This window comes from Nuphar pumila, chromosome 4, assembly GCF_984573655.1.
Source record: "Nuphar pumila chromosome 4, dmNupPumi1.hap1.1, whole genome shotgun sequence".
NCBI lineage: Eukaryota > Viridiplantae > Streptophyta > Magnoliopsida > Nymphaeales > Nymphaeaceae > Nuphar > Nuphar pumila.
In genome coordinates, this window is record NC_143252.1 from 10,400,042 (window position 1) to 10,423,976 (window position 23,935).

The window sequence follows — 23,935 nt, forward strand, 5'->3', positions numbered from 1 at the left end:
CTAACTATGTGATGTGGGCATCCATAGTAAAACATAAAATCTGAAAAAAGGGTCTATTGAGTTTGGTTGATGACACCGAAAGAGAGCCTAAACTTATACTTACTAAGATTGAGAATGGAAAGGAAGTGGCTCTTCAAGGAGAAGAGATGTCTAAGGTCGTCACCGAATATGAGAAAAAATCGAAAGAGTGGAGGATGGGTCATTTCAAGATAATTGGATGACTCATTAATAGTGTTGACATCAAAATATGCTCTAGCTTAGCGAAATTTGACTTTGCTAGTGACACATAAAGTGAGAACTATGACTTAAGGAGGGATGAGCATTAGAGAATATTACAATGTTCTCTTTTCTTTGGGATGAATTGACTCTTTTAGAGCCAAAATGACATTGCCCCCAAGATATAGAACTCTGTGAAAGACAAATTAGAACGGAGCATTTCTATCAATTTGTTAATAGGCTTAGACTCGAATTTGAAGGGACCAAATTGACCCTTCTTCATAGAGGAGGTGTACCTACCATAGTTGAAACTTTTGAAGAGTTAACTATGGAGGAAAATAGGTTGAAAAAAACATCCTCTTCAAAATATGGAGAATCCGTGCTTGCTATGTCAAAGCCCGAAAATCACAAAGGAGTTATAAACCTCTTCACTTTGGAAGAAATATTGAGAATGAAAGAAATTTCAATGACTATGGAAGAAGTCAACATGATAAAAGAGGCGATCATGAATACTAAAAGAGCGACAAAATAATATGTAACTATTGCTATGAGTCGCATCACATCAAGCCTTTTTGCTCCAAAAGAAAGAAAGCAAATCAAAGAGATGATAAGAAGGTGGCTTTAGTGAGACCATCTTTTGAAAGAAATGGTGTAGACGACTCCAAATGCATCAGCTCATTATCCTTGGCACAACTCATGGAGGCACTACAACCAATACTCAAAAATCAAGTTTCTTCCTTCTCGGGTGCTTCTGTATTCACAAGCATTGACCCCGGTAAGACTTCTTGGATTCTTGATTCCGATGCTTCTTTCCATATGACCCCAAATGAGTCCTTATTATCCGAATGTCATACTAACCCAAATAATTCTTATGTTTCAACCGCCGATGAAACTTTATTAAAAATTAAAAGTTTCAGGGTTTTTCAAAAACAACAAACTTTTTTTATACCAAATATTAGAGTATTACCAAAATTGAATTTGAACCTCTTATCCGTTTCTCAAATTGCGGATCATGGATGTAAAATTTTGTTTTCATCTAATGATTGTTTGATACAGGATCTTCAGTCCGGGAAGCCGATTGAGCGAGGCCATAGAAGAGGAGATCTCTATATTATGGACAAACTTAAATTATCAAAACATACTTTTTGTAATTTTGTAAAAAAAAAATATATAGAAAATTGGCACAAAAGACTAGGATATCCTAGTGTTTCCAAATTACATTTGTTTCAATTTCTTACAAGTTATAAAGAAAAGGATTTTGTTTGTGAAGATTACATCCTTGGTAAAATGAAATCTTTACCCTTTGGGCCTAGTATTTTATATCTAAAAATCCATTTGATTTGGTACATTCGGATGTATGGGGACCGATTCCAGTTATATTTAAAGGAGTATCTTATTATGTTGTGTTTGTGGATGATTATAGTAGACACTTGCATATATTTTCTTAAACACAAATTCAAAGTATTTGATTGTTTCAAAAAATTTTATTGCTATACAAAGACTTAATTTAAAACCAATATTAAAATCTTTTTGGAGGAGAATTTGTATCAAAGGAGTTCAAAAATTATCTTGACTTACATGAGATTATTCATCAAAAATCATGTTCTTAGACTCCTCAATGAAATGGAGTAGCCAAAAGGAAGCATAGACATATTATTGAGACTACTAGAACACTTCTTATATAAAAAAATGTTGCAAAAATGTTTTGGGCTGAAACCGCTCTTACGACGGTTTATTTGATAAATAGAATGCCTTAAAAAACCATTGAAAACATTTCTTTTATTGAAAAATTATTTAAAACATCTCTCGATTATAAAAGGTTGAGTCTTTGGTTGTAAATGCTTTGTCTTTACCAACAAAAACGCTAAACTTTTTTCAAAAGTTATTATGTGTTTTTCTAGGCTATGCTGAAAATAAAAAAAGATATAGATGTTATGAAATTAAAAGAAACAAATTATATGATGTAATGAGAATTATTAAATATATTAGAAATTCTATTAATTATGGATTATTTCTTTCATCCTCTTCCTCGTTAGAAGTTATTGCATATTCTGATTCTGACTGAGGAGGGGATGTGAATGATAGACGCTCAAACATTGGTTCTTGTAGATAATTCTCTAATTTCATGCAGATGCAAGAAGCAATATAAGGTGTCCCTGTCTTCCATTGAAGTAGAGTACCGTGCCATGACAACAACTAAGTTTGAGTTAGTCCGGTTGAGACAGTTATTAGAAGATTTGATAGTTCACATTGTAAAACCCTCGAGATTATGTTGTGACAACAAGAGCGCAGTATACATTGCAAGCAATCATATATTCCATAAAAGGACCAAACACATTGAAATTGATTGTCACTACGTTCGTGAAGAATTTATGAAGAAGACCATCACGTTGCCTTATGTTCATTCTGAGTGTCAATTGTCGGATTTCTTCACTAAAGTGCTCCCGTCACCTAGATTTGACTTCCTACTTGGCAAACTCTCGGTTGTTAAACCATGAGTTTAAAAGGGGTGTTAAGATAAGCTTCTAATATATATATATATAAACCGGAATACCCATCAGGGGTATTCCTGTTATTTTACCTTGTAATAGAAGTCAGCCCATTAGGGGCTGACTGTTTAAATTGTTATTTTTTGTTTTTGTAGTTTTTACTTTTTGGTACCTTGATTGACCATTGGGAGCAGCCCAACAGCTAGTTTGGCTGCTCCCTATTCTTATTGTTTGTTATTAATACGGCTTCAAGCCCTTATAAACTTCAATGCCTGCATTTTATGTAATACAAAAGCCTTTATTTGACCCCTTGTGTGGGTGGTGTGGATTGATCTATCAAGTGTTCTTCTTGGTTGGTTGTGTTCTTGTAAGTCCATAAGAAACACTTGTTTGCTTTTGTTTTCATTTCATTACATCAGTGTGATGTGATAGAAGCTTATATATGCCCATTTCTTATCTTTGCTTGGTTATGTTTGCTACATTATGAATTGACCTTTTATGATAAAGATGTTGAGCTTCTTTCTGAAGTTTTCTTCCTGCAGCAATATGAATGGCTGGTTGGTTCACAGTACAAACCAATGGAATTGGTTAAGTCTGACTGGATGGCAATCAGAAAATCTCCACCATGGGCAATTGACTCGTGGGGCTTGGGTGAGTCTCTGATTTGATGTGCCTATGGTCACTTCTCTGTTTGGATTTTTGGTTGGTTGGTTAATTTAGGACAAGGGTGCAGTGCTCTGAGTAGAGGTTGTTTCCTATGTGGCTACTTCTTGATGTTGAAAGTTTCTTATATTCTGCTCGTTTATCTATGCAAAGTATCATTTACCAAATGGTGGAGAGTGCCTTCAAGCATAAAGCTTAGTTACTGCAGGCAAAATGGCTACTGCTGATTTGCATTAGTGTATATACTTTACAGAAGTTAAAAAAAGAAAGTATCTAAGTGAAATTTTACTGTGAAGATGACGAAAATGATGCAGTTGGTTTAGTCATTCTTGGTCTTTTTTTCGATGCTTGTTGCATGGTCAATGAGAATATTGAATGAGTCTGTTAATTGTTTTCTATCAGGTTGTCTTATCCATGAACTATTCTCTGGTACAAAATTATCTAAAACTGAAGATCTGCGTAACACTTCTTCCTTGCCAAAGGTTAGTCTGACAGTATTTACATAGATAATGTTTGGCTTTCTATATAAATTTCTGGGGGCAACATAGTGAATGATTGCATTCAATAACAATTTATTCATGTATGCCATGTCAAATTACTTATTATCAAACATTATTGCATTAATGCTAATCATTTGTTAATCTCTTTGAATGTTGCTCTGGATTTATTGATTCGCTCGCCTTACAGTCTTTGCTTCCAGATTATCAGAGACTTTTGAGCTCCACACCATCACGGAGATTAAATCCTTCAAAGCTTATTGATAACAGTGGTGAGTTAATGTCATTCCATGCCTTCCAATTATGATTGGGTTGGCTTTCATTTAATTCTTGTTCATGTAGTGTGTTCTAATTATTATTTGTTATGGATCACATTTACATTCTTTGGATCCAGTGATGTACATTTATAATGAACATTTGATGAATAAGCATTATGATGCATTCTATATTCATTATGATACATTTACGAAAAAATGCTTCTATTATGCATGGACGATTTCTGTGAGGCAATTTTTCGGAGAGCTTCACTGACATCTTTTTTGGGCATGGACACTGACCATTAACAGTGTTAGGACACATTTTTATCTTGTAAATGTCAAGGATAGACTTTCCAATGTTTGCCAACATTGTTGTAGCATTTGTATGGGAGGCCATGTCATGGTTGTTGGAAAATGTTTTTCCTTCTCTTTGTAAGGACTTTGTGATTATTACAATTGCGTATCTTTCTTTCTAATGTTTTACGATTGGAGTTTCTTTTTCTTGAATGCATTATTGTTGTTTAGTTGACTTTTTGATTGTTAGATTACAATTTCCTCTTATTTGATAGAATATTTCGAGAATAAGTTGGTAGAGACCATCCAATTCATGGAAGTTCTAAATTTGAAAGACAGCGTTGAAAAGGACTCTTTTTTCCGGAAACTCCCAAACTTGGCTGAACAACTTCCCCACCAAATTGTGTTAAAGAAGGTCTGTTTCTGTTCATGATCGAGTTGCCTGATACTTGTTACCATCTTGTTGAGCTTTCCATTTATTTATACTTTACATTAGATTGTCAGTGGTGCCTGAATTTTGTCTTTGCAGTTACTTCCTTTATTAGCTTCTGCACTGGAATTTGGATCTGCTCCTGCTCCTGCTTTGACTTCTCTCTTGAAAATGGGTTCTTGGCTTTCCAATGATGAATTTAATCTCAAGGTTATGATATTTTTACCTTCGATTTTTTTTAAAATGGAGATAGGCTTAATATTGAGCTGAATCTGCAAGATCTGAATATTTCTTTATTATTTCATTAATTAGGTTTCAGGTTTCTTATCTGCTGTTTCTCATTCCTTCAGGTCTTTCCAACAATTGTCAAATTGTTTGCTTCAACTGATCGAGCTGTCCGAGTTAGTCTTCTGCAGCACATTGATCAGTTCGGTGCATCTTTGACAGCTCAAGTTGTGGATGAGCAAGTAAGCAATTCTGAAAATTATTTTATTTATTTTATTTTGGCATAGGTAACATATACATGCATTCATGATATGTATCTTTATGAAACTATGAATCCTTTTGTATCTTCTAAATGTTAAAATCGTTTGTCTTACTGTTTCCTGTTGTTTCAGGTTTATCCTCATGTTGCTTCTGGCTTTTCTGATACATCTGCCTTCCTTCGGGAATTGACACTTAAATCTATGTTAGTTTTGGCACCAAAAGTGAGTAAATTTTGTCTTGCTGGGTACAATCAAAATTTTGATAATATTACTGAGCAATATAGCCTTGTAAATGTGTAGTAATGCAAGGATCTCAGCTTCTGATTGTGATGGGCAGTGATTCATTCTGATGGCACTTCATCAATATGTCTATGAATTATGAATGTATTTGCTTATTTTATGGACTCACGATTTTTTGGTCAAATTCATTGCTTGGATCTTTTTATATCTTGGTTATTCTCAGCTAGTATAATCTAGGCCTATTGGTGCTTTTGTCAGCCTATAGATATAGTGCTTATTGGTGCTTTTGTCGGCCTAGAGATATAGTGTTGTCTAGTTATAATGAAAATTTATTTTATAGATTCTGTCCAATAAGGGGCTCCACAAGCCTAAAGAGTTTCATTGCAACTTTTAATATTATTTGTAGCTATGTCATATGGATATGGATGTGTGGGTGCGATACGATGTGGATATGCTTGGCACAACACGGTAATTTTCAAAAATTAGGATACGAGTACACAACCATACACACACATAGATGTATGTATGTGTGTGTAAAACAACAGTTCTAAATCACTATAATTAGGAACATCAATTAATGAAGCCAAGTTGGAATTGAAATATAATGTAATTGGTGGTACATTTTAAAAGAAAAAGAACTCAATAAAATAGATAAAGTTAATGACACAATGTTGACTGTGTGTGCAACTGGTTTGATTATGTACGTGAAGTGTCGTATCGTGTCCGGGTGTCGTGTTGTATTGACACGGGATACACATGCTAAGTGAAGTGTCCGTGTGACATGTTTGTGATGTTCCTGCTGCTTAGGTTATTCTGTGTGGCATAAATATCATGCTTTCTTGACTGTTATTAGAATTGCACGTAATTCATGACTTTTATATTTAGAAAGATATTTCTTTTGCATGCATTGTTTTAAAGTCTACACTTCCGAATTTTGCAAGATTTTACCAGCTACTAGCTGCTTCGTATACTGCAAAGCAAGTTTCTGATTTTTTCCTTAGGAGCATATTGAAACATTTATAGCTGTCATAGATTGGACTTCTTTTGAAAATCCATCTATGGGGATATGAATTATCGTTTAATTTGAAACAACAGAAGAGTTTGGTTTATTGTGGTGGGCCAAAGATTTCAGTTCATTTGTATCTGGATATGAAAATTGTTAGACTTAGCATCAGGGATTACTTTGTTGTTACCATGTTTCAGACATGTTTGACCTTTGTTATTTATATTATGCTTCCATTGGAATGGCATTCTTGTAACTCCATGACGTCAGGGGTATTTTTGTCATTCACTTGTATCCCCCCAGATGTCCCATATATAAGAAGGTTTTTAATGGAAATAGGTGGGCTGATATTCACTCCTTTCTTGCCGCCTATTCATCTTCCTCTTCTTCCCTTCTCCTCTGTTCCTCTCTAGCACATCATGTGTGTGAGTCTAACATGGTCTTAGATTGGAAAAATGGTCCTGCAAACATGACGTAACTCCCATTCAGATTCACAGTGAGTTTTCTCTTTATTCTTCCTTTTTCATTTCTTCCCTATCTTCCCTTCTCTTTATTCTTTTTCCATATTATTTCTTCTTATTTATCTTCGTTCTCTTGCTGCTTCCCACCCCTCCCCCAACCCCCACCAAGGAGTCTGATTGTAGCCTCGACTTGTAACTTTCTGACGTCATCACTCTCCTACTGATGTCAGCAACCCCTTAAAAATTCTGTTCCAATAAGTCCAGAAGCATCTTTTGAACCAGAATTGATGTTTTCTCATACCTTTTACTTTCATATTGTCCTAGATCTGCTGATGTCAGCAGTACTCTGCTGATGCCATCCATTCCTCCCTGTTGTAGGTCTGCATTAACTCCATTACGCGATCCAAACCATTGGTCAGCCTCCTTTTCTTCTTGTAACCTCTTTTAACATGGCTTCCTTATCCTTTAATTCCTCATTTCTATCCCAATGTATCCTGAATAAGCTCATTTTTTTAATTTCCTTGTTTGGAAAAACAGATTGTGCCCTTCATGCAAGGACAAGCTCATGGGTCACCTCATTGGTGCATCTTGTGTCTCTTTTGTTTTTTGTCATTGAAGAGTTGGAGTTTTGATTCTATTCAGAATTGGAATTTAAATACTTTATCCTTAGGCCTCTCAATGTAGTACTGGTTAGTCATGACAGAGACGATATACAAAAGCTACTAAAAATTTGGGGAGCATAATGAAGAAAAATAGTTTAAGAATTAGTAAAACAAAAGCTGAATATATGGAGTGCAAGTTTAGTACAAAAGCTAGTTAAAACAATGGCATAATATTACAAGATATGCATGTTCAACAATGTCATAAGTATCGGTATTTAGGATCTATATGAGAGTTATCGGAAGCACCTATGGCTATGGGGAAGCGTGCTGCTTCCGAAAAGCGTGGGGGAGCGCTACTTTTTTTTAGAATTGTGCTTCCCTATATAAGGGAATTACAATTCCCTTTGCAAAGGAAACACAGTTCCTTTGGGAACCACATTTCTAGTCACAAGAGAATCACAGTTTTATTAGGAAACACGATTCTCTAGAAAGGGAATCTTGATTCCCAATTTTTGGGAATCGTTGTGTTTTAACATTTTTTACTCCATTAAGTTTACCTTTGACCCAAAAAAAAAGGAAAATGGTTAAAATTAAAACAAATTTTAAAGGACAAAAAGGTCATTTGCTTGTAAATCCATAACCCCATATAAAAACCAAAAGCCCCGGAATTGGGCTTCCTTGCCCTGCTGCCCTTCTTCTTCTTCTTTCTTCTCCCCCTCCTCTTCCCCTTTTTCCCTTTACTTTTTTTTTTATTTCTGTTATGTTCTGCTGATTATGCATTTTTTTCACTGGTATAACTTTAATTCTCTGCTGCAAAGGAACACATAGTCAAATAGAATACGTGCATAGGGTTAGTAATTACTTAATTGTATGTAAAAGGAAAAAATAAAACAGAAAAATAATGCATTTGTTATATATGACCTGTTTTTCACTTGTTTAGCAAATGTTTTGTAACTTGTTTTGCTCTCTGTTTCTCTCTTGGTTTCATTTTCTATTGTAAACAAAAGAGAAAACAAGAAAACAAAGTAGCAGAGGGGTTAATTTTAATGCAGTTAGCAGAAAAAAAAACATAAAAAATGCAAAGTCTCTTGGATCATACGAAAATGCAAAGGCTCCTAGATCAACTTACTGAAAAATTATGACATTTCTGACTTTTGGTCTTTTGACATGAAAATGCATGATATGTTGCACTTGCAAACAAGATGCATTTGTTAAATGGTTGCACTTGCATATATGATTTAGTTTTGAGATTAATAGATCAGCTTGAATGTCATGTACTCATGCTTTATTTTGTCCATATTAACATAAATTTTATATTTTGTTTAATTAGGAAAAATATTATTACACTTTCACTTCTTGTTTGATTCTTATTTGCTTTCTTTTCGCTTTCCACTTGATTCTCTCTTTGATTCCACTTCGAATCCCTTTTCGCTTCCGGTTTGATCCCTAGGTTGCTTCCGATTCAATTTTCGGTTCGATTTCAAGTCGTTTTGTGATTCCCGCTTCCTAAATTCTTATAACTGTCTCGCCTCCCACTTCCGCTTCCCAAATTGCGTCCTGCTCCCACTTCCTCGACTGGCAAGCTTGGTCTATGCTGCAACAAAATGAGAGATTTAAAGATGTCACTAATAGGAACAATGTCGATTGGGTTAAGTGGAGACAAGCTAGTGGCGTGTTATCTGATAAAAGAGTACCTTACGACTGAAAGGACATTTCTATAAGATTGCTATAAGACTAACGCTATTTTATGGAGATGAATGTTAGACGACTAGAAAGCGACAAGAAGACAAAGTGCATGTTGCAGAGATGCGTATGATAAGATGGATGTTTGGGGTTACAAGAAAAGATAAAATTAGAAATGAATATATTAGAATGCGCTTAGGAGTCCGACCAATAAAAGGCAAAATAAGTGAATGATGTTTAAGATGATTTGGACATGTTGCAGAAAGACCTCTCGCGGTGCTTGTGAGAAAGGTTGATATGGTGCAATTTGAAGGAACTAGAAAAAGAAGACCACTGAAGACTTGGAAGAAAGTTGTTAGAGGAGACCTGAAAGATTGTAAAGTGGCCGAAGTTATAGCTCTATATAGACAAAAATGTAGAAATAGGACTCGCAAAGCCGACCCCATGTAGTAGAGAAAAGGTATGGTGATGACGATGATTGTAACACCCTGAAAATTTAGAGACTTAAAATTTTCACTTAAATTTTTTTTTAAACACAGTGGAAGTAATTTTTAAAATAGAAAACTGCTTTGATCTTCAGGCCCATCGCGGGTTGAAAAGTAAACAAAACCAAACCACAACTAAAATTTAACCACGTACGTGTTCCTGATAGACTTGATATTAGACTTTCATCTTCATAGAGTTCCTGATATTAGATTTTCATCTTCACAGGGAATACAAAAAAATCCGCGGGGTTGGTACTGACGTCGGTTCACATTTGACCGACTCGCTCGTCCACCATTTCTCAATGTGACAAGCTCCAAATCATTAGTGCAACTTTTCTTATCCTTTTTAGAACATTTTTTCAATGTATGCCCATTTTACAATAAATGCAACATGCCCAAATTTTACAATAAGTTGCACTTTTTGGGTCAATACCCATAAATTTTTTCATGCAAATTTTTTCATGCTATGCAATATGCATTTTAAAAAACAACCATGTTTGTAATACGAATAACATGAAATTTACAATTGAAGTATACATTTACTTCATCACACATTTATGCATCACAATATGCATTTCAAATAATTTAAACATAAATGATTATAAAAAATGATGCAACATTTGTATCAACACAATTCAACGCATCATATTATGGTTTTTTCAATCATGAATAGATCTTGGAAGAATTTCAGAGTTCTAAATTAGTACTCATTCATAAATATGCATACGCATGTTTAAATTTCTGAATTTCTAAAAATTAAATAATAATTCAAATAAATTCATATGAATCATTCTGAGATTCCTTTTCACCATTTTGGGATTTTCTGAAATATCAAGAAGTACCTTCCCTATTTCATATTGTAGTTCAAAAAATTATTTAAAAATTTGGACAACATCTGTTCTATTTTTGAGCAATAATGCCCTACAAATTTACTGAAATTTGAACAGTATCTGGACTATTTTAATTTCAAAAATCCATCAATTGTTTTGAAATTTTTGACAGAACCTTTCCTATTTTAGTATAAAAAATCTAAAAGTTATTTTAAAGATTTTGACAGAACCTCTCTTATATAGGAGTATAATTGAACAAATTTTTTGACATAATTACCTCATTTTTGGTCTATAAAAAAAATCCTAAAGGTTCAGGAGAGAGCTAGGAGATTCTATAAATCCATATGAAAAGACCAAATGATTTCTACGGGCACATACCTTATTTGTTTTGTGAGTAGAAATTTGGGCAGTGCGTTCTCAAGTCCGCCTTTGAATGTGGCTGTTTTAGTAGCGCTTCCGCGATGCGTTCTAAAGTCTGCCTTTAATCGTGGCGATGACGATTTTGGCAGCGCTTCTGTTGTGCTTTCTCAAAACCTCTGAGGGTGAGCGGAGATTTTGGCAGCGCTTCCGCGGTAGGGTCTCAAACCTGTCTTAAAAAAGACAGAGCTTCCGCTATTGAATCGTAGACGATCGAATTTTTGATGGATAGCAAGTATCCTAGCTAGGCAGGCAAGGTTCTGAGGTCAAATAGAAGGAGAAATAGGAAAGGGAACAAGGTTAGGGCATTAAAACAAGAGGGAGAAGGTCTAAAAAGATAGAAAGAGGAGAGAGAAGCTCTGATGGAAGAACAAGTGTAGTGAGAGAAACCACCCCTCCGGGGGGGGGTATATACAGGCCAAAGGGGTGTTCCCCCCCCTTGGGTGTCATCTCCAGATGACGAGGTTCAATGGAGGCTATCAGGCATTGGTTAATGCCTGATATTTTATTATTTTATTATTTCTTTATATAAATTTCAAAAGTAAACCTTATATTTTTCAGTATTTCATATTAAACACTTAAAATTTTACCATTTTACCCATGGTCAATTTAAATATTTATAGATATGCGGCTAAAAATATCCATTTGGATAATATTCAGATATGTTAAAATATCCATTTGAATAATATCCAAATCCGTTGAAGGATCCATTTTATTTTTGGATATGGGTTTGAATCAGTATCCAGATCTGATAAAAGATCCAGATCTGAATATTATTTGGATCAAGCTTTTGGACTTTGGATCACGTCCAGATCCGATTCAAGATCCATAGGGTTCAATTTCATATAATGAATTTATTTAACATTTAAAAATTGCAGTTATTACAATGATGATCCTTGAGCCATCCAATTACTATGCATGTATATGGACTTGAATCAAAGAGGAAAGCTTTCCTCAAATTTTGTGGGACCTTCATTTTCTTTCCAAATAGCACTTATATATATATATATATATATATATATATGAATGAGGATTGAAGAGGGGAGGTTTTCACTAAATGGCTCTATGAGAAGATTGTGTGCATGTGTGCGTGCAGGCAGTGGAGAATGTGTAGATGCAGCTCATAGACTACAGAATGACTTTTGATGTACATCCATGATGACATTGTAGGACATACACAAACAGCCATTTGATGTGATGTTGAGCTGCTGCCATAATATTGCATCTATGTCCAGACTTGACCCAACATGTTGGCAGCCCTAACTTTGATATGGAAAATGCATATCAACAATATCTTGGAAAGAAATTAAGGTGGTATTGTTTTTACATACTTGGGAGATGATCCCAAGGCCTACTGGCAATACTGTAATCAGACATGTGGCTGTTAACTGTAAATGTTTACCAACACTGTCGATTAGTAAGCAGAATAGGTAAACGACCACTGGCATTGTATTCTGAGTCCATTTTTATGTCGTTAGTATAGTTGTAAAAAGTGCTCAATGTTATGTCGGGATTAGGCCTGATCACTGAATCAGGTGTGGTCAAATTTCCGGTTGTGGCCCTTGCATTTATAGTCATATGCTGCAGGACATAATCCTTACTTTACATGCATAAGCTTCAAGCCAGCCTGTTGAAGAATCTGGTGGAGCTGTGAGATGTCTTATCCAAACTGTCATAAATAACAGGCTATAAATATGCCTACCGTTCACATACAGGCCATGCACATTTTGCTTGCTGTTAGTCACTGAATTAGCTAGCAGGAAACAGATGTTGCTTTTTGTTTGTAGATATCCTTGCAACATGCAAACCCTAGGCTCCATGACATAGCTCATGAACATAAGTTTATTTTATTTCAATTTCATGCAGTATAGAAAAAGCAACACAAGCTATAAGATATTTGTATCAAATTGATGGAACTTGATAAATTGCTTTGGGATGCATTTTTATATTTGTGATAGCAATATTTTAGTTGGTGCATGATGTAATTGCATAGTTTTACTGGGTTTTAAATCTTTCATTCAATAAGTAGTATTCTTTCTACAGTTGATCAAGCTTTTAACACCACTTTTCCTGGCAATATTGTTTTTGTTAGGAGGCTATTCTAATATGTTGGTCTCTGTTTTCTTTGAATTTGCAGCTCTCTCAGCGTTCTATTTCAGGGTCATTGCTAAAATACCTTTCAAAGTTACAGGTGCATCTCAATACTCTATATCTCATTCAAAATTGTGTGTTCTTCTTTTATTCTTCATTTCAGCAATTCATTGTTTAATATTTTGAATTTTATCAACTTTTAAGATGTGGTTTCTAACCTGATGCAATTAGCTCTTTTCCCCCAAGAAATAATTCTTATCTATTCAATTTGTGAAGGGGTTGCTAGCAGATATACAATGCTTTTAATTGTGCAGGTGGATGAAGAAGCAGCAATCAGGACAAATACAACAATTCTACTTGGGAATATAGCCAGTTATCTAAATGATGGGGTAAGTTTACACCTTCCGTGGTTATTATTGCATTTTCAAGCATCAGATTATGGATCGTCTTTTTATAGTTACTAGTATGTTAATATTTCTGATGACTGCTCGTATTTGAATATTAGTGTGTGTTAACTTGATGAATACTTGCTATTAAAGAAGCCTAATATGATGTGCAACTGGGTGATTGAATTTTATATTTAATGCAGACGCGGAAGAGAGTTCTGATAAATGCCTTCACTGTTCGTGCACTGCGTGATAGTTTTTCTCCAGCCAGGGCAGCAGGTGGAAGAACCCTTTTTTGATGTCCTCTTCCCTTCACAAAATGTGTTTTTGTTTTATTAAAGCTGTTCTGTTCTAGTAGTTTCATTTTTCTGAAAATTGACAAAAAGGGATCTATTTACTTTTACTTGAGTGGTACTGCAGCTATTAGAATATTTTACAAATTTAATTGCTGTGATAGGAAGTGTAGAACATGCTGTTGAGACAGTTTAAAGCACTGCTGGGATTCAGATATGTAGCTGTACACGGTATTCTGGGAACGTGTTTACATAATAGATACTCATGACTAATCTTGACATCTGCTGGGATATTGTGTTGAAGAAAAAAGATGGCCTTTATAAATTGTGTTACTTTGCTCCTATAGGATGGTTCATAAGAATATTTATATCATGTGTATATATCTGTGGCATTGATTAGATCCTGGTTCTGGAAAATAAAACAGTTCTAGGTCAATTCTGAATGTATGCTAACAGATGACTTTATCACAAGTTTGACTTGGAATTTTAACTATGTTCTTTTCGCTTTTGGCATCCATGAAAACATGAGATGTTTTTGATCTTTTAACTGGGAAAAGGGAAAACCTCTCTTACCTCAAAGCACTTTTTAGTCGAAACTGCAAATCGGTCTTCAGTTCTGATGCAGTCTTGATTAGTTTTAGCATGATGGTTTATCCAACAAAATATTGTGTTTACAAGATCAGATAGGTTGCAAGATCTCAATGCAAAGTCTTGCTCTCCTGCCAACTAACAATGTAGGCCATGCTGTCATATTCATACCCTATGGCAGATGTTGATACAGTTGTCCTGTTTTTTCTGGTATCTGTGAAACAGCTAACTTTATGTCGACATTTTGTTGATACTACAATGTTAGTTGAGTCAAACACAAGGATGTAATATAGTATTTGTTGTGGCAGGTGTTATGGCCTTAATTGCCACCAGTGCATATTATGACATGACAGAGATTGCAACTCGCATTCTGCCAAATATTGTTGTACTTACAATTGATCCTGACAGGTAAACATTGTTTTCTTGTTATCGATGTATCTGAAACATCCTACTAGATTCGTTTTGTTTACCAAATAAATCCTGTTCTATGTTTCAAACAAAATGACCTTGGTGTTGCTTTGTAAGAATAACATCTCATGGTGTTTTCTGATAATGTAACCAAATGCCAATGAAAGCTACACATTATGTTATGCTTTAGGAATCAGTGGTTCTTTGTTTGCATACTGACAATAAGGCATCAAAATTTTGCTGAGTAATCAAGGTGGATGTCCATGAGTTCTGTCTAATTTCTTGAAGCATGGTTTATTTTGGTTGATTTGACTTCTCTACTGCACTAACATTATAAATGCTATTTATGACAGTTGTCAAAACTGGTGCTAGGAGGGTTAGGCTCAGGGCCACCACCTAGACTTATGGGTCACAACCTATGTCACACGGACTCGGCTCCAAGGTCGCCGCACCCGCATCGACACGCACCGACATGGGTGCGGCTCGGACTCGGTCAACCCGACCCTGGGTGCGGTCAACATACCCAGGGTCATTTTGGTCCATTTTTTATTTTTTTTTAAATTTTCTGGGCTACAGAATTTAAGGAAAAAAACCCTGAATCAGGCTTCACAACTCATCACTTGTCCCCCTATGTCACATGGGTGCGGGTGCGAGGATGCGGCACTTCCAAAAAACCTGGGTGCGGAGGTGCGGTAGGGGCAAAAATGTAAAAAAAATTATATATATATATATATATATAATTTTGAAGTTTTAACAATTTAACATTTAACAGTAAACATTGTCATAATATGATTCATCATGCATGCAGTATATCAACCTAAATATCAAATTATCAATCAAATAAGTAAAGCAATTACATAAATCGACCTAAATATCAATCAAATAAGTATTGTATAAAAGAACTAAATTACATACCAAAGTATATCCTGATGAAGTAATGAATGTTAATAATATTCTTCTTCATCATCAAATGCATCATTAGAAGGAATATTGGGCTCAGCTAAATCCATGTTTGTTATGTTGAAATCATGTTCTCCCTCGAAGTCACACTCTTCTGGGTTTACATCCCAAAATTTGGATGTTCCTTGTCTGCGTTATAAACCCAATTTGAAAATGATAAATACAATACAAGTATATTTAAATGAAAACTAAGAAATAATCAAATAACTAAGAGAACAAATTAGTACTTGTATTCATCATTACTTCGCGAAAGTAATCGAAGATTTGAATGAACATATATTAAATCCTCTGCACGCTTGCTGGTGAGTTTGTTTCTCTTCATGTTGTGGATTTGAGAATATGTGCTCCAATTTCTTTCACAACAAGATAAACTAGCAGGCTGCGATAGCAATCTTAATGCAAGACGTTGCAGAAGAGGTGTTTCTGATCCAAATGTTGACCACCATGTGATAGGATCTATATTATCTTCTTCTCTCGCGAATAATGTCGATCCATATAATCTCGAAGATGAAAATTTTCCAAACTCTTGTGTGACTTGATGTAGAAGATATGCTTCTGGAAAAGTCTTGTCATACACATATTTCTATGTCTTGATAGCTCTGGGTCTAAATTTGGAGGGACACGACCAATACCACCAGCCCGCCACTTATTTGCATAATATTTTGGATTAAGAGAATGTGCCATGCAATGCAAATGAGTGTTGCTCTTATCCCATCTTCTGAATAAAATTGAATGAATATGATTAAAAAAATCTGAATCATCCAATGCAGGATTTTTTTCTTCATGCATGAAAACTATAGCTTGTATTTTTTCATTCATATTATCCCACATTTCATAAACTCTGTGAAGCATGGGCTCATCCTTATCAACTTCTCTTAACATTTCCCAAATAGGTTGCGTAAATTGAAGGAAGTATACCACTCTGTCCCAAAACTCATCATCAAGAATGAATTTCTTAATTTCTTGAGCCTTGATATCATCATCAGCACGATAGAATGTCCAATTTTCATCAGTCACCATGTTAATCAAAGCATTCTTCACTCTTTTAATCCTCTTCATCATCACAATGATGGACGCAAAACGTGTTTCAGCGACCTTCAACAATTTCAAATCAGAATGCCTATTAAATATAGCATTAGCACGATGGTGGTTAACAACAAAAATCCTAATGCTTTTGACATTTCTTTCTAAATCTTCAATTCATGAACATAAAGCATATGCTTGTGGATTTTCTTCTTCTTTGTGGTTGCAGATGCTCTTTAAGGCTAGATTTAAGTTGTGTGCTACACAGGGAGTCCAAAAAATATGAGGGTACTCACTCTCCAAACTCAACGCTGCACTTTTACAAACTGGAGCGTTGTCTGTAATGATTTGTACCACTTTCTGATCACTCACTTCTTTTATCACTTCTATAAACAATCCCTTCAAATACTCTGCATTTTTATATTCCCCAGATGCATCAACTGCTTTCAAGAATATTGGGCCACTAAGCGAACAAGCAATGAAATTGATTAATGGACGCCTTTGAATATCTGTCCATCCATCAAACACAATAGAAACTCCATTTTGCTCCCATGAATATTTTTTAATCTCTAGCAACCTCTCCACATTTGCCCTCTCTTCTGTAAGAAGTGTGGTTCGTATTTTTTCTGAACTTGGAGGCACATAACCACTCAAATTACAATTTGCCAAGGATGTTACTAAATCCTTCCAATAAGGATTTTTAGTTGCATTAAATGAGAGTGAACCAGAATAAAAATACCTCCCAACTTTTCTATCCAATTCTTCTCTTACATATGTATTGAATGTTGCTTGTATCGTTCCTCTACCTACTATATTGACTTTTCTTTTTTTTTCAGCATCTTCTTGGTGGCTTGCAAATGACACACTGACTGCAGAAGAATCGGCCATTACCTTTCTCTTCTCATATTCTTCTTGTATTTTCTTGTATTGTCTTCGCATTGCCTCATCAACTTTTTTGCAAGCTAAAATGCCATGTCCTGGTATCTTCAACAAATGAGCCTTCACTCTTGTGTAAAACCCAACAAAATCTCTTTCGCAGAGCTTGCATCGAAATCTCTTGTTTCCACCACCTCCTTCTCCAATTTTTGCAAGTTTATCTACATGTACCCATAGTGGCCCCACATCATCAATCCCACTGCAACTAGCAGCAGAACTCGCATGTTGGGATGGGGATGACGCAAGTCCTTTCCCTTTATCCGTCATTTTTATCCTGAAAACACAAAAAAAAATATTAAAATTTTCAAATCCATTATACTCGACCCTCTCCCCCCTATCGAAAACACAGGGAGAAGGGGGGGCTCAGCCCCTCCCCTGCCAACCCAACAAGAGAGCGAGGGGGGCTCGGCCCCTCCCCTGCTGAAAACAGAGGGAGCGGGGGGGGGGGGGGGGGGGGGCTCAGCCCCTACCCTGCCGACCTAATGTCGACCCAAAAAAAGAGCCAGAGGAGGGAGGGGCTCCGCCCCTCCCCTATCGACCCAAAAAAAGAGCCAGATCCCCTGTTGTCCCAAAAAAAATCCAGATGGGTGAGGGGCTCGGCCCCTCCCCTGTCGACCCCCAAAAAAAGGCAGATGGGGGAGGGGCTCGGCCCCTCCCCTGTCGACCCCAAAAAAAAAAAGCCAGATGGGGGAGGGGCTCGGTCCCTCCCCTGTCGACCCAAAAAAAGAGCCAGATGGGGGAGGGGCTCGGCCCCTCCCCTGTCGACCCAAAAAAAGAGCCAGATGGGGGAGGGGCTCGGCCTCTCCTGTGCCGAAAAACGATGGAGCAGGGGGGGCTCAGCCCCTCCCTTGTCGACCCAACAAGAAACCGAGAGAGGGGGAGGGGGGGGGCTTGGCCCCTTCCCTGTCGACCCAACAAGAGAGCGAGAAGGGAAGGGTGTGCTCGGCCCCTCCCCTGCCAACCCAAGAAGAGAGTGAGAGTGTACATACCTGCGAAAGGAGAGGAGGAGCCTGGGAGGCGGAGTTGGGAGAGAGCTCGAGCTCAGGGGGAGAGAGAGGAGAGATTAGGGCAAAAAAAAAAATTTGCCCAAATCCTCCTTTTCATCAGGGATTTTTTTTTTACGCCCAAACAGTGGACAAAAATGACCCTGGGTGCGTTGACCACACCCAGGGTCGTGTTGACCGCACCCGCGTCGCGTCGCGTCGCGTCGACGCGGCATCTGTTTTGCTGAGTCCCTGTGACATAGCATGTCCCTGTGACATATATATATAGCCGAGTCCCCGTGTCCAAAATTTTTGAAATTGCGCCGCACCCGCACCCATGTGACATAGGTCACAACGGTAGGGCCATATTTTTCCACCAACATGGTGTGGACATGATTGTCCTCTTTTTTTGCCTTTTTCTTTTCCCTCCATTTCTTTTGTTTTTCTTCTTCCTCCTGCCCCAACCCCTTTCTTTGTTCTTTCTCTCCTTTTCTTCTTCTTTTCTTTTTTCTGTTTTTTTCTCCTCCTTTTCTTCTTCATTCTTCTCTCGCCCCTCCACATTCTTCTTCTTTTTCTTTTTTCTTCCGTTTTTCCTTCCTTTTCCCTTTTCTTTTTTGTCTCCTAATTTTTTTTTCTATTTTCTTCTCCTTTTCTTTTTTTTCCTCCTCTTGCTCCTCCTTTTATTTCTGTTCTTCACATGTATATCTGTGTTTTTCACAGATATATACATATATATATATATATATATATATATATATATATATATATATATATATATATATATATATATATATATATATATTCAATGTTATGCAGTTTTACAAATTTTTTGATTTGTTACACTGAATTACACACTTCATTCGTTGTGACAATCATATGTTTGTTACTAAATTTAACTATTTATTGTAATATTTATGCTTTTCTTGTTGTTTTTCTCTTTCTCGACTAGCCCAACCAATCTCGCCTAGGCGCAAACTAGTACTTTTACAGCTCTTCCACCTAAGCTCCAACTAGCATTTTTGAAAACTAAGTTTATGTCTGAGTTACAAATGAGAGAAATTGTAACATGTTTTTAATAGTCATAACAACGTACAACAGTTTTCTGCTTCTTTCCACTTCGTTATCCCAAGTTGAGGCCAATCATTCAGGCAGATAGGGGTAAACCAATGCGCTAAACAATGATATTACTGTAATGAAATACGCGGAAATACACACAATGTCCTATAATGGACATTCACACATAGAACGCAAAGATCAAGTCCACAATGGACATACCCAAAAGCCAAAAATGGCTTGCAAACATAAAGATGTTATAAATGCAAGGAATGGGCTTCAAGAAGCCTTGCAATGCAAAGGGGTCTACCCCTTTATTTATAGACAAGAGAGTGAGAAAGAGAGTGGGAGAAAAAGGAGGAAGGAGTGGGCATTGGGGGGCCCAACAAGGAGTCGTTGGGCCCCCAACGATCACATTTGTGACCGTTGGGGCCAACGATTCTTGGTTGGGACCCACAATGCAACATGCATTTAATGCATGTTCAAAATAAATAAAAACAGAAAAATAAAATAATAAAGAGAAAAAGGAAAAAGAAGAAAAGCATAACAAAGACTAAAATGCCCCTATTGGGCAGAATTACAGAAATACCCTTAGACGGGTATGATGGTATATATATATATATATATTAACAATTACCAATTAGTTAATGACAACTAGATCTACACTGTGGAATTAGAAATGTATTAGAAAAAGTTTGTACAAGAAGCTGTAGGTACACTTCTTGGTAATGGCATCCATTAATAATTGAAGGGGAAAGGTCAAATAAAGTTTACAAGTCATCCTCAATGGTAATTGAAGGCAAAGAGGGAAGATTTTGTGCGATTCTACTTGGTAAACAGGTCAATCAAGTTGTTGCATCATTGTGCTGGACCTATCACTTTTGTTGCATCGATCTGGATTACCCTGAGAAATAGCAATGCAGCTTTCTCAAATATTTGTAATTTGTGATCTAATCAGAATATCTTGCTTCCAACATAGGCTTGCTAAATAACCCATTGTATGGGAAATACTTCAAGGAGTTATGCAGGGGCATCTTGTATTGCTAAATAGAGCATCTACTTTGCATAGATTAGGTATACAGGTGTTCCTACCTAATTTACTAGAGAGATGAGCTGTTTTTTACATTCATTGGTAAGGGAGTTGAAGTCTATTGTTAGAACATACCCTGGACTGCCTCCATTTTATCACATTTTACAATAGTGGCATATGTCTACTAAATTATAAAAGTTCCCTGTTGCATCGATGGTTCTAAGGCGCCCCTTTAAATGCTTGCCTTTTAAAAACGTATTGATTGTGGAAGTAATAAACTTGGTTGACAATTCTGCTACTTGTTCAGTGGCAGTGAATTGTTTCTGGAACTCTTGGTCAACCTTCTGTATAACATTGCTCATATTGAACTGTTTTGTTATGCAAAGCAGGGTTGGATGTAGTGAAATAGAATATAACTTGTCAAATATCAACATTAAGGATGGATCAATTGATCCTTGTCTTTAGTGAGATCAATAAATGTGTAACCCATGAACTTTTCTGTGGATAACGTTGCCATGGTGCTCTGCTTTGCTTTCATATTTGACCTGGAATATGATGTTTTTGCTAACTGGGACACATGATTCAATCCAAGATTGTAGAATTCCTGGTTATGGCTTTTATGTAATTGTATCTCTAGTCTGACCAGTGGGAAATGTGTCGGCTATGGTTCAATTTGGGGTTACTGCACATCTATATCCATCTAAGATGACCTAGATACATATCTAGGTCCACTCATATCTGCTTCTGTATGTGGATCAGTCCATATTCCATATTTGACTTATTTATTGAAATGAAGTAATAACAAATGCAATAAAATGCCACTAAGGGCTACAAGAGAGCACAAATACACAAGGACCACTAATGAGTCAAAATACATTCTCACTATGGAGATAATCACCAATACAATCTCACTTTGGAGACAATCAACAGACACAAATCACATAAAAAAGTCTTTATAATATCTCAAGTATGCTTGTAAAAAGCATGCATTACAACCTATGTCACATGGGTGCAGGTGCGGGTGCGGCGCGATTTTAAATTTTTTGGACACGAGGACTCGGTATATATATATATATATATTAAAAAAAAAGTGCAAAGACAGTACAGTCACAGTCTGTGACTGTGCACAGCACAACCTCTTTTTATATATTTTTTTAAAATTTAAATAAAAAATCTAAAAAAAAATCATTTTTTTAGTTTTTCACCCTACAAATGGACATTTTTGGACTCAGTCAACGTTGACCGAGTCCAAAACAAGGACGGACTCGGCCTCGACTCGTTGACCGAGTCCGGGCCGTGTTCGAAGCCGCACTCGTGTCGGAGCGTGTCGACTCGGGTGCGACGCCTCCTTAGCCGAGTCCGTGTGACTTAGATTACAACAAGAGTGATGGTCCTATTTATAGAGCCAAGAGAAAGTAAAAGAGAGGCAGTCCAGCTAGCAGTTGGACGAAAATGACCAAAATACCCCTGATAATATATATATCCTTCTATGTCACACGGACTCGGCTAAGGAGGTGCCGCACCCGAGTCGACACGCCCCGACACGGGTGCGGACTCGGGTGCGGCTTCGGACTCGGCCCGGACTCGGTCAACGCCGAGTCGGACTCGGTCAACGAGTCCAGGCCGAGTCCGTCCACATTTTGGACTCGGTCAACTTTGACCGAGTCCAAAAATGTCCCTAAAAAACCAATTTTTTATTTTTTTTTTTGCTTAAAAATATATATAAAAAAAGGCACAGTGCAGACTGTGACTGTGCACAGTCTGTGCAGTGTGCACAGTCACAGCCTGTGCACAGTGCTGTGCCTGTGCCTGTGCCTGTGCACAGTGCAGTGTGCACAGTGCACTGTCTGTGCCTGTGCACAGTGCTGTGCCTGTGCCTGTGCACAGTCTGTGCCTGTGCACAGACACACAGACTGTGCTGTCAGCTGTGGCATTTTAAAAATAAAATAAAAGTATATATATATATATATATATATATATATATATATATATATATATATATATATATATTTTTTTTTTTTTTTGCCGAGTCCCCGTGTCCACAAATTTTAAAATTGTGCCGCACCCGTGTCGCACCCGCACCCGCACCCATGTGACATAGATATCCTTACATATAGTCACATTTTAACGCTCCCCCTCAAACTTGCGGTGAGATCACCGAAAGTGCAATCAAATTTAATAATGAAGAAGAAGATAAAAAAAACCCTTTAGATATAGTTTTTTTAATGTATCAGGCTATTCTCAACACAACACTCATGTGGACTGAAGTTGGCGCATGCTGAAATTGGCTTGCAGTATGAACTGCATGCGCAATATCCGGTCTAGTAATAGATAAATATGTTAGTGATACAATAAGTTGTCTATACGGTGTTGGATCATCTAACAAGACCCCATCTTCAATTCTCATTTTGGCATTGATTACTTCTGGAGTGTCGGCATGCTTTTCATCTATGATTCCTGAACGTGCAACGATATCAGCTGCAAACTTCATCTGAGACAAGATGTATCCTTTTGGCGAATAGGCTACTTCAATACTTAAGAAATATTTCAAGAAACCATGGTCAATCATAGCAAAAAATTTCTTATAGCTTTACGTAAAGCTTCTAGTTCTAAGTTCATTGCATCAACCCATTCTTTTATGTCTTTGGCTTCCTTATAGCTTGAAGGCTCATGATATGAATATATGACTAAAAGACATGTCCTATAATTAGAAGAGAAGGATTGATAGGAGACAAACCTATTTGGTGGTCTAGAGATGCGTTCGGATTTCCTAAGACTAGGTTCCACTATTTCAAGTGATTGACTATATTTATCAAGTGCACATGGATACTCCCCATCACCACGTCTATAGTAATGTATAGGTTCAAGAGTAGGTTCTCTACCATCTCTTGGTTCATTACTTCATTCATCATTAACACTACAATTATCATAATCATTCTCACTAGAATCATTAACCACAATATTTTGTTTAGGCAATAAATTAAACAGGAAAGCATACTCGGATTCTTCCTTAGATCCTTGAGGATTAAATCTTTTTTCTTTTTCAAGAAAAGTAGCATTCCTAAAGACAACGTTTATCATTTTTCAAGTCATAACACCAATAACCTTTTTGGTTATCGGAATATCCAAAAA

The 23,935-nt window shown here is 36.6% G+C and overlaps 1 protein-coding gene across 1 annotated transcript in view; it reads left to right on the plus strand.

Annotated features, from left to right (window-relative positions):
* The window catches only part of LOC149839337 (uncharacterized), a 78,831-nt gene that overhangs the window by 32,908 nt on the left and 21,988 nt on the right, over positions 1–23,935 (plus strand). The window contains exons 6-16 of the mRNA XM_090002475.1: positions 3,248–3,356; positions 3,771–3,850; positions 4,056–4,137; positions 4,692–4,831; positions 4,946–5,056; positions 5,197–5,313; positions 5,464–5,553; positions 13,190–13,243; positions 13,458–13,532; positions 13,733–13,808; positions 14,719–14,818. Coding sequence (XP_089858601.1) covers positions 3,248–3,356; positions 3,771–3,850; positions 4,056–4,137; positions 4,692–4,831; positions 4,946–5,056; positions 5,197–5,313; positions 5,464–5,553; positions 13,190–13,243; positions 13,458–13,532; positions 13,733–13,808; positions 14,719–14,818 — 1,034 coding nt within the window. The remainder of the gene's footprint in view (positions 1–3,247; positions 3,357–3,770; positions 3,851–4,055; positions 4,138–4,691; positions 4,832–4,945; positions 5,057–5,196; positions 5,314–5,463; positions 5,554–13,189; positions 13,244–13,457; positions 13,533–13,732; positions 13,809–14,718; positions 14,819–23,935) is intronic.